Raw genomic sequence first — 11,705 nt, forward strand, 5'->3', positions numbered from 1 at the left:
ATATAAACACAAAACATTTCATTAATGTCCGTAAAATACTGTAAGATTATATGCAAAGATATATACAAACTCACGGTGAAACGAGTGTCACAAACAATTAGAATATTTCACCTTCAGTCCCAACGCAACACACACTGGGTGTGGCGAGCAGATGACGGTCACGTGACCAGGACTATAAAACTGCAGTCCTACAGGAGGGAATCCTGCCGGGATTTCTGTCTGACCAGGTGAAAACTGGTCTCCATTGGACTTTTTAAGAGCAGTTTTCTACCTGGGAGGACAGAAACTGGGCTGGGTTTGGGCCCTCCAGGATCTGGATCCCCTGATATAAATAAAATTAAAGGAAGGAGCTCATTTCTGAAGGTAGCTCAATTAAAGGCTCCACATAAAGGTAAATTTGTGTTACTAAGGAATAAAAACGGTCATGTTTGCTTATTTCTGAATAAACGTAATAAATCTTCATTAAAAATAAGTCTTATTTAAAAAAAAATAAACATTTTCCTTGAAGCAGAAACGAGTCTGGGTTTTTATGGGCGACGTTAACTGTTCAACATCACACTGTCAACACGATGAATCAGACGCACGCGGAATGAGACCCAACCTCCCTTTATTTTTCATTTAAAATAACATTTTCTGTTGCAACTGTTACACTTCAAAATCAAACTTTGTCTGTTTCCAGGGATACTTTTGTGTTTGAGTCAACCAGTACTGCACAATATATTACATCCAAAGGTAAAATATACACACATCGGCTCATTTCGCACGCACACACACACACAACACACACACACACACACACACACACACACACACAAATCGACTTCTGTGCTATAAAAGGTGCAGAAGTGGAGGAAAATTCCTCCAAATATTGCACAACATGGCAAGTTTGTGGCTCATAAAAGTGGCCCAAATGTAGAATAAGTTACGATTGATCATATAAAATGTTTCTAACACAACAGTTTTCTTTACACTGAATTAGGTGCTTGTGAGTATCACACACGAAATCAGGTAAATACACCAAATTTTCAAAAGAACTCGAGTCTTTGGTTTAACCTTTGACCAATGCAGATGCAAACTGACTGTACAAGAGCGTCTGAGGGAAAATTACAGTCAATGAATCAACCAAAGTCAGGCTAAATCCGCTTATTGTCTATCAGCAACGACCAAAGAGAGCTCAGAAGCTTGTGTGAAAGTCAGATCACGGGGCAAAAACGTCCAGGTTAGTGTAGATGTTTTAGTGTCTATAATGCACGAGGCCTCTTGGGAGTTATCTGTTTGCTAGCTTGCTCTTCTTGTTGGAGCGCGCAGCGGAAGGACTTGACTTTATCTGGAATGGGAGAGCATCAGGTTCTCAAAGACAGCTCCGTGCACACATGCCCTCGGAGATCGCACTTTACCTCTCAGCTCGGTCAGAATGTCGATCTTCAGGTCCAGGATGTGCTCCAGCTGGGTTGCATATATCTCGCTGTCGTAGTCCACCTCCTCGGTCATTTCCAAAAGCCTCTTCTCATCCTCCAGCCAGAGGATCGACTCCTGCAAACAGAGAGACGCTTTCGAGTTCAGCCCAGAGGAGGAGGCTAAATGGACCCTTTCAGAGCGGAGGGCAGCTGTTTGTGCACGTGCTTTCACACGCCTCTACCGCCGTTACCAGCATCCAGCTGCACCTCTGCCCCCAGGCCTCACCCCAAACACGGCCCTGTGGTCCTCCAGAACCTGCTCCTCCATCTCCACCAGCTGGGAGACGGCCTCGTGAAAACTGAAGAGCTGCGGCGACACCTCTTCTTCCTGCGGGAGACACGAGCGGGCCTTTACACGGCAGCACTGGACACGGCGGCCGCCACCTCGGGGTGGGCTGCTCGTCTTACGTTCTGCTCGCACAGCAGCTTCAGGTCGTCCCTCTGAGGAGAGCTCCCCACGTCCCGCTCCAGAACCTCCAGGTGGTTGGCGTGCCCTCGGTGGCGGGTGTCCATGGTTGCCGCCGGGTTGAGCGTGAGCTCCTTCACCCTGAGGACACACGAAACGTCCATCGGTGACACGTCCGCTGAAGACGCAAAGGTCGGGACCTTTGATCTGAGCAAAAGCGAGGAGCGGCATGCTAGCTGTTAGTCGCATGCAACGTGCAGGCTTGTTGGCGGTGAGAAGGATCGGCGTGCTGACAGAGGGACTCCGTGCACACGTGAGGGGAAACAACACTCGGGTACAGAAACGGCAGGTGAAAGATCAAGACTGATGGAGGCGGCGACTTCTGGGAGAAATGGTTTGTTAGCGGTGGGTGCGAGCGCAGCGCTAGCATGGCGGTGACTGATGACGCGCACGGAGGACGGACGTGGTATGAAGTGTTCGTACTCGTAAGAAGGTGAGAGCTCAGAGCGACCCCCTCCTCCCCCACTCTGGGAGAAGGGAATGTCTGAGGGACTTATCCCAAACTCCTTGACTCTGCAAACATGGTGGGAGACAGACAGGAGAGGAACGTGTTACGTTGGGCGACTCAGCGAATTCTTTTGGCAGAAACGCGTGAAGGAAGATTATCTGGGACACAAATCTAACCAGCGGGAGTAAATTAACATGACGACTTTATAATTCTCCTATTTTTATGAGTGTAATTCCCTTTTTAGCATAAATACTGTGCAATTCTTTACCGGTTAGCATATCTCAACGTGTTCAAGGTGTTTTCGCATGATCCCATTCCAGGAGAGATGGTTGCAATCTGTGTAGCAAAGCTCAGTTATTTATCCATCTCCATCTCTGGTGTGTGACGCCCCCCCCCTCCGGACGTGTGTCTCACCATGCACGTTCGCGAGTTCTCTCCGATGAAGGAGTCCCTCAGGACCTGGGTCAACTTGCTGGCTCTGAACGGAGTGTGAGGCTTGTTCCGGCCCAGAGCGCGAATACACTCCTGGAGGACGAGGACAGGGACCGGAACAGTGTGACAGACCCACCTGCTCTCCATTCAAACCTTCTTCCTGACACATTTGGGTTCGGACCCCCGTGCTGGCGGGTGGTTCTGCCTTTACCTTGAGTGCTAACAGGCTCTTGTTGATCTCAGCTCCCTCCAGGCGCGTCTGGCGGTCAGCGCTGGACGTGTCCGCCCCCCTCTCGTTACCGGCCAGGTCGATCAGGGAGAACTTCCCGTGCATTTTCCCCCGCCGCCGCAGGATGATCTGGAACACGGCGTGGCTCCGAGAGGAGTGGGCGTTAGCGGCGGTCTGGCCAGACGTCCTGCGGGGGGGGGGACGAAGAGGCGACAGAGTCAAGGTCGTTCCCGGGGACAATCCCGGTGCTGCGGTTTCACCTGCAGCTGTTTCCCACTTCGATGAGCTTCAGGACGTCCTCGGTGCACTTCACCTCCCTCTCCTGCAGGCCCACCACCTGCACCTGCTGCTTCCCGTCCTCCAGCACCCGCAGCTTCGCTTTCCGGTTGAGCAGGTCGAACACCTGGAAACGCAAAAGCGAACCTTGAGACGCGCACGCTCCCGATCCCGGCTCAGGGGCCCTGTGTGGAGACACTCGCCTTCCCGCTGTAAATCTCAAAAAAGGTTGCAAAGACTTGGAGATCCAGCTTCTTGTAATGCGGCTTGTTGAGCATGAGGAACACGTCCCTGGCTGCACAGAGAACAGGGGGTTAAATTCTCTCAGCTGGAATCAGCAGCAGTGAGGAGAGGAAGGAGTGATGCTGACCAGCCAGTGCATAGATCCCTTTGGAACAGTCCTGGTTCTTTCCTGAAAAGTCGCCTCCCATCGTCTAAAAATCCAACAACGATTAGAAGAGAGGGCCCCACAAACACGGGCTCAAGTCAGAATTACGGATCTCTCACGTGTGTTTTCCCGCTCCCGGTTTGTCCGTAGGCGAAGCACGTCGCCATCCCCCGGTCAAAGATGGTCTCCACCAGCGGCTGGGCGGTGAACCTGCAGGCAGGCGGGCGGAGAAATAGGCAGCGTCCAGATGCTCGCGTCACAATATCGGAATATTCTTTTGTTCCTAATACTGGTTTGGTCAGAGCTCACCTGTAAACCATTTCATTGGTGGTGTTCTCATCAAAGGCGTAATCAAACCTGAAGGTCTGGTTCTCCAGGTACCGGGTCAGGTCCACTTTCTGTTTGGGCTCATGGACCATGACTACGTCTTTACTGGGAATGGTGATCACGTCTAATTCCTTCATGGAGGACTCTGCGGGGACGCGGAGCAGCGATGAACACACACACGCGGGCTGAGCAGACGCACATTCGGTGTTTCTGACCTTTTTTGTTGAGCGGACGTGCACGAACGCACACGCATATTCTGTGCTCTTCGATCTGGGGAGAGAAATTTTACTCGATTAGAGTTTAAATGACACCAAAAGGAACCTATTTCGACCTTGAGCTCGCGAATATAAAGTTGCGGCGCCGTTGCCATGGAGACAGCAAGAGAAAGACACCCCGAGAGCAGACTCACCGCATCGTTGCCAGTCAGGGGCCTGTAGTCCAAACTGGCTCGGAAATCTCTGATCATACACATGATCTCATAGTTTGGCACATTAACATCCACTTCCTGTAAAGCAAAGCAGGGAAATGTGTCGACCGTAGCGAGTGGCAACCCCTCCATCCCAGCATAAACAGTCTGTAGCGAGCGGTAACCCCTCCATCCCAGCATAAACAGTCCTCACTTGGGCCTTTTTCTCTCTCAGCTCTTGTTGCTGGAGGCGCCTCTTCTCTCGTTTCTCCTGCAGCTTCTCCACCTCCTTCACACAGTTGGATTTCTTTCGAGCTGCAAAGGAGCGAGCGACAGTCAACAGTCCAAGGTTCTTATTATGGGTTGTACTTCCGGGGCCTGTTGAACAGACCGATGACGGTGCTGCAGCCAGTCCACGTTACCATTAGTTACCACCATCCACCGAGACACTGATGAGACTGTGGACAGCTCCAGTGAAAGAGCCTTTGACAGACCCGCAGCTGCATGTGTGTGTGTGTGTGTGTGTGTGTGTGTGTGTGTGTGTGTGTGTGTGTATGGGGGGGGGCATGACGTCACACTCCACTAGAAAACAACAGCACACACCAAACCGCAGATACACCATCACACAAAAGCAACGTTAGGCCAACTGAGGTACCATTCTGCTGCTGAATCAGGGTCTGGTTGAAGGCAGCCGGGGGTGGGATGGACGGTGCGGGGGGGTCCAGGTGTTGGCTGTGCTGGCTGGGACGGGGCCGGGTGGTTCCCACGGCTGCAGCTGAGAGAAAAATCACACTGGTGAACAGCGACAGTCGGCCGTCCCCGTCTGTGAGCTCTCATTCAGAGATCCAACTCCTCCTCACACAGGTCAGAGAAGAACCTTGCTGAGCTCACACACACACACACCACACACACACACACACTCTCACACACACACCTCTGTTCTCACGCGGAGCATTCTCGGGTTTGGGGATCGCTGTGACCCGTTTGCTCTGGAAAATAGAAGACACTGGTCAGTTGGTCCCCGTTTGTGGTAGCACCTCTGGTTCAAAGGAGGACGGAATAATTATCATATCTTTGTTCAGGAAAACTGCATTTTGAATGTTTTACATCAGCAAAGGGGGAGCTTACGTGGATATATTATCCTTCTGTCACAGGGGCCTCATTAATTAGAATTTTAGATTTACATTAAGAGCACAAGGACGTTAGTGGTGAATAACTGATGATGCAGAATGACTATTGTTATTTTAATTGAAGTGCATGTGTTTACAATACACCTGCATCTCAAACTGTTTGGTTAATCAATAATTCAATAACAATACACGCAGGCACAACATGCTAAAATAGTGTGCTATATTAGCAAACAGACGGGAGCAGAACCGGACCTTTGGAAGTTTGCTGGTTTTGGCAAAATTGGAGGAAGGACCCTCAGGACTGGGTATCTCCTCATCTGGAGCAACATCTGGATTCAGGGCAAAGACGCTCTCCAAATCGATCTGAAGCAGAGACAACGCAGATTCATTCCATTCAGTCGGCACAAAGATTTGGCTTCTATATTTAAGGTTTGTGCGCCCAGAAACGTCCGATTTATTTATTAACAGCTAATCATGAGCGAAATGGTGAGCACATCTGTTTCTGGAACAATGCAAGATCACGTCATGCCTCTTTTCCTTTGGTGTCTCCACTCTCGATCCACTCGACGGTCACGCTCTCGTTGTCCGCGTGCAGCGACGTGACCATGGCTTGGTGTATCCGTCCTACAGAGAGAAAGAGAGTGATGCCAGGCCTCTGTGGAACGGGGTGCGCTGCCGTGACCCAACACATGAAATCATCAAACAGGCCCCAAGACGAACAAGGTTCAGACACAGGTCACATCCCACAGGGAGGACATTTGATCCCTGCAGGGAGAGGATCCCTAAAACAGGGATCCTGAGACGCTACTGGGTGTGGCTCCTGGTGGACGGTGATCCAGAGCCTGTCACTTCCTTATTTACACCTTTGTTGCGTTCACGGACTGCCCGCTTTTTCTCCGGGTGGTCCCTCTGCCCTCCAAACACAGATGTTACATTTATGGAGCACTAATGACTGTTTTTCCCAGTAAGTGAGGGGCAACCATGCTGTCAGCCAGCAGCCCGTCATTTCCAGCCAAGGGCCGGATGAGGCGGCGCAGGTTGGCTCGGCTCCCGACACCGGAGGGGGTTCGGCCGTGATGCCTACGAGGGGCAGCAGCCGCCGCGGGAGCTGCGGGGCGGAGCAGGTGGCATTTTTGGGGCGGGTAAGCGGCACCGGGGGACGGAGCCGCCTGTCTGCTCCCCGCGGTCGGGCCGCGTTGAGCGACAGTCGACGGGGAGAAGAACATCACTTGCTCAAGGGTTCCAAGGCCGACGTGCCGCTGTTTTAATGAAAGATCCATGACGTGATGTAGCACTTGCTAGCTAACGTTAGCTTCTCTCATTTATAGGGATGGAGAGCGGCGTGTGCGTGTGTGTCGGTGCGTGCGCGCGCGCGCCGGTCTGTGTGCGCGTGTCGGGGATGCTAGCTACATACCGTCGCTGCGTTTGATCTCCACGTAGGTACCGACGGAGATTTTCCCAAAAATGCCGGCCATCTTCTCAGCTCGTGCCGTGTATTTCTTAAATGCGTGCGCGCGTGCTGAGCCTGCGGATCGCGAGGTCACTGGCAGGAGGAGAGGAGTCAGTGCGCATGCGCGGGTGGTGTCAAGACGCCTGCGTGACGGGAGAGTCCTCATCCCGCAATTCCAAGAGGAATCGTGCGGCTGATGTCACAAATCTCTGCGCAAACATGCATAGACACATATGAAATAATATTATACAGTATTAGTGTATCGTAATGTTTTATTACTCTTTAAATGTTAGATGATGTTTGGATATAGTTAAGGCCAGGCCGTAAAGAGAATAAGGTTCAATTGTAAGGACTTTAAAGCACGAGAATAAATCATTTATTGACACGGAATTCATTCTGTTCGGGTCCTCGAATTGTGGAATCGATTTCCACTGCATTCGCGCTGCTATAAAGTCCGAGTCTTTTGAGATTCTTGTCAGAGAACGAGGGTGAGATTATTGATGATGTCGCAAAATCAGTTTAAAATGGTCCTTCCAGGCTTCGCCTCCTACAGACCACAACTTGATTTACTCAACAATGTTTGCAACGTTTCAGAAGTAGAGCAAGTTTAAGATCTTTATCAAAGTGTTAGGAATGTCATATGACATGGAAATGGTTTGAATTTTAGGTTAAAAAGCTGGCTATAATGTGAATAACATTTATGAACATGAAAGTATGTGATCTTTTAATTCCAGCTATATTATTAGAGTTCCATAAACATGGATTACCGGAAGCTGCGGTTTCATCCCCCTTGTCGCCATCTACTGACGCTCTAGTGTAATTACATCAAATTGTAAACTGATCTGTTTGATCAATTTATTCAGAAATATCTTCAGTCTTCTCCAGAGGAACATATTGATAACACAAAGCTGCTCTGAAACAGTTAAAAAAGAAAATATTAAGCAAATTAGAATCCTTTACAAGAAGTGCAAACAATAAAATGATCTCTTCTTTTTAGCGAGTTAGAAAGGAAGTCTCATCTATCTATATGTTGATGATCCTGTTACTTGAAGTAGCATAAGTGCCCTTAATTGTGCATTTTCCCCCAGCAGTAACGGATCAGTGCACCTCCTCCTGCCGTGTTGGTGCATTTTTGACAAGTATAATGCTGCTAATTAATAATCACTGCCATATCTGAAGGAGCAGGTCTGTGAGGTCCGAATGGAGCCCCACGAGGCTGAAGGAAGCAATCAAATTAAGCCCTCTTTTACAATTTCATTTCCATGAAGGATCCCCCCCTGGTCTCCGGCACACACGGGGCCCTTAGTCCTGTTCACTGGAGCTGCAACATCCCCCCAGGGTCTCCCTGGCTGTGAGACAGAAGTTCTGCTCGTCATTAATCTCAAACATCGCTCTTACACACACACTAAAACTATTGAACTCGGGGGCACAATTTACTTGTTTTGATCACAGAGTTCAAATCAAGATCAAATGAGATCATTTAGAATTCATGTGAGGGTCTGTATTTAGGTTACAACACAGAGCTGCTTGTCAGGGAACAGACCCCAAGTCTTTAATTGGAGCAGCTGAAGGAGGAGGAGGAGGAGGAGGAGGAGGAAGATGCAATATGGGTGAGACAAGCAAGACCTCTCCGAGGATAAGGTGCTTTACTTTGAAGTGCGTGCCCCCACCCCAGTCCTTCGTGTTTGCCCATTATTTTTTCATGGGCTGGTTCCCGGTGTCTGAGCCGAACCTTTGGGCCCAGGAGAGTTGAGCTCCGGGGGACCAGGAAGGAGACGTGTGTGTTTTATCAGCTCAGCTGTCAGCGAGGACTGACATCAGAAATGTTCCCTCAAACCCAGGCGACACCTCCACACGTGGAGGCGGTTTCATTGTGATCCGGCTGACAGGTGCATGGCAGCCAGTCGGCTCATGTGGAGCCCGTTTCTGTTCCGTCTGTTCACCCGGAATTTTTGCCTCCTCCTGCCTGTTTTTTTCTCTTTATATCAAATAATCGTCAAAGTGAAGATCTGTGAAATCGTCTCTGCGGCAGACACCCTTAAACAGCATTGGATCATCTTATAAGCCCTTTTTTGTCCACACTGATTTCAATCAAAGTGTTTTTGTACAAGAAATCTAAAAAATATATGTAATAAATAAAGCAGAAAATGTTTTAAGCCTCTGTTGAATCAGATGTGGCAATTTAACTAACATGAACCTGAGATATTGTGGGGGGCTTTGGTGCATCCATCCTTCCTAAAACAGACTAAATATTATGAAAATACCCCATGTAATCAGTTCTTTCTCATTTATTTAATAGGTGAAATCTATGCATATTTAAATGCTCCAATTTAATTTAACAGTACGTTCCTGCCTTGCAGGTGAAAGGATCCGAGGAACGGTGAACACTTCCGTCCATCAGGCCCAGAACCTCAACATGGAGCCGTCAGCTTTACGTGGGGCTGCAGTCATAGAATTTCCCCATTTTTGACATCTGAGTGAAAGTGACACCCTGTCACACGAGATTCCTGCTGTTTTAAATGGGATTCTATTGATTTGCTGCCAGCGCTCCCATTATCTGTGACACGTTGCCTTCCCAGGACGACACAGCCATTATTGCCTATTCAGATCTGCCATTAATGGAGCAATTCATTTTTTCCAGCGACAATACCGCTGCCCTTCCTTTGAAATGAGCTCATATTTGCAGGAGAGGAGACGCTGTGATGCTCCAGATTGTGACAAATTGACAGCTGAGCCAGGAGGAGAAACAAACGCATTTTATGGGCCTTCAGAATAAAATACACTGACGAGGTTAGGCCAAGTGTGGCATTATTATTTTAAAAATAAAATGTCGTTATAGCATAATAATGTCTCCCCTTTTTTCATCTAAATGTCAGCTGGACCTTCATCAAGATCACAGAGGACTTTTCTGTTGACTTATATTTTCTTTGTTTTATTTTGAAGTGGCCTCGGAGTTAAATCCCATCCAATAGTTAAATAAAAGCACCTGCTGAAGATAGTAGCAAATGTGACTTACGTGAACGTGCTAAAGCTTTCAGGGACATTACGTTGACCTCTGCGGCCTGATTTCATACGCCATTTTACACATGAATTCTTAAAATACTATTAAAAATTGCTAAAAGGAGCAAATCTTCCAATGATATCAGAGCAGAGTGTCTGCTGACGCTGTCGGACCTGCACAGTATGGAATCAGAGATCTGTTAAAAACATTATTGTTGTTGGGAGCATCTCAAGGCCTCAATCCCGGAGGAGCCGTGTTGGATGGCCACATGAATTCTTTAGGTCTGTAGGTTGGCAGAGTCGCTGGGAGAAAATATATTTGCTATGAAATATGTATGTTGTATTGAGCAGAAAAACGTGTCGCCACAGCTGAGCTTCTTTCCGTGATTTGTCTTTTATGAAAAATGCACGTGCAGGACCCGGCTTCAGCTCGATTAGGGGGGAATCAAAGCGGGAGTGCTGGCAGAGGAATAATTCATCTTCATCGAGATGTGTTTGGTTTCCATGACGCTGAATAAAGTGGAAGAATCCTCTCTCACACTGGGAGCCTCCTCCATCATGGAGCTGCTGCAAATCTTCCACCGCCTTCACCCTGAAGACGGTGGAATAAATCAGTAATTACAGCAGAGAGATGAAAACTTTAAAAAGTGAAATCCAAGGATGATGACGTTTTGGACGCCGGTGCCTCGGATCATCTTGGAAAGGGCAGATTTACAGTGCCGGCTTTCATCTTTACCTTCACTTTCACCTGAACTCCTGGAATCAATCAGCACAATTAGTTTCCAAGCAGATTTGGAGCATGGAACGGCCTCGTGGCTGCAGAGTTTAATCCTCACAACGCTGATCATTCCAGCCAGGATCCGAGAGCCCAGCGCTGCATTTACAGTGTGACACCAGAGGGGGGCGCTGCCACAGCCGCTGCAGCTCTGGGGAGACTGAGGCCTCTCTGTCCGTCTGTCCTTCCATCCTCTGAGCAAGTATCCCCTCAAGTCTCTTCAACCACTCTCAGTCCTGCCGCACGGCGCCCAAAATATCCGGATCTCTGCAGGAACGTTGCTGCTTTGTTTATAACAGCGCGTCAACAACAACAAGGGCAACAAGGCTTCACCGCTGGCCTGATGCAGCGAGATCTTCCCCCCCACAACCACAAACACGACTAATCGCAGCTCCCGGGAGCCCGATCTGGTTCCCCGTTTCCGCTCTTTTTAACTCGACTCCACGAAGGCAGATCTAAACTGACGTGGGGTTGAGTGATGTCGCAGCGGGGTTTTATCAGCACATAAAGGGTGTTTGATCACAACGGGCGGAAGCGTCCGACGCCGGCAGCGGCTGCGGATGAACCCGGGCAGCCTGATTTACCCGCATGTAAAAACAGCACCGTGAAACGAATCCTCATGACTCTCATCACACTAAAAGCATTCGGTTGCAGCAAATGGGGCAGCGCACTGTCAACTCTGACGAATGTACCGTGCTCTGCCCCCCCCCCCCCCCCGCATCGCTGCAGCAGCTCACATTAAAGCAACGACCGGAGAGATCCGGATCTCACAGCTGGGAAACTTCAGCTTGCTGCTTGTTCGTGTTGCCTAAAGTCGATGACGCGACCCTGGATCGCCCAGCGCCATGGAGACCGTCAGTGTCGCCAGCCCGCTGTTACTATGGGTTACCACGGACCTGGGCAGGATGCAGAACCCGCATA

At 49.3% G+C, this 11,705-nt stretch overlaps 1 protein-coding gene across 2 annotated transcripts; it reads right to left on the bottom strand.

The window, feature by feature from the left end:
• Positions 1-590: 590 nt before the first annotated feature.
• Positions 591-7,132, bottom strand: LOC130517056 (kinesin-like protein KIF2A). Of its 2 annotated transcripts, XM_057018648.1 has the most exons (21): positions 6,974-7,132; positions 6,089-6,183; positions 5,812-5,922; positions 5,364-5,418; positions 5,085-5,204; positions 4,644-4,744; positions 4,433-4,528; positions 4,239-4,293; positions 4,006-4,168; positions 3,816-3,906; positions 3,679-3,742; positions 3,512-3,603; positions 3,293-3,435; positions 3,015-3,219; positions 2,786-2,896; positions 2,640-2,707; positions 2,347-2,436; positions 1,866-2,004; positions 1,684-1,785; positions 1,398-1,533; positions 591-1,327 (listed from the first exon to the last, which is right to left on the bottom strand). In XM_057018648.1, exons 1-21 carry the CDS (start codon positions 7,032-7,034, stop codon positions 1,242-1,244), a joined length of 2,184 nt encoding a protein of 727 aa, XP_056874628.1. In that variant the 5' UTR covers positions 7,035-7,132; the 3' UTR covers positions 591-1,241. The 2 variants fall into 2 exon arrangements, 1 of the variants encoding a protein (XP_056874628.1); XR_008947632.1 differs by lacking the exons at positions 2,347-2,436; positions 2,640-2,707.
• Between the last annotated feature and the right edge of the window lie 4,573 nt (positions 7,133-11,705).

The sequence above is a fragment of the Takifugu flavidus genome, chromosome 20 (genome assembly GCF_003711565.1).
Source record: "Takifugu flavidus isolate HTHZ2018 chromosome 20, ASM371156v2, whole genome shotgun sequence".
NCBI classification, from domain to species: Eukaryota; Metazoa; Chordata; class Actinopteri; order Tetraodontiformes; family Tetraodontidae; genus Takifugu; species Takifugu flavidus.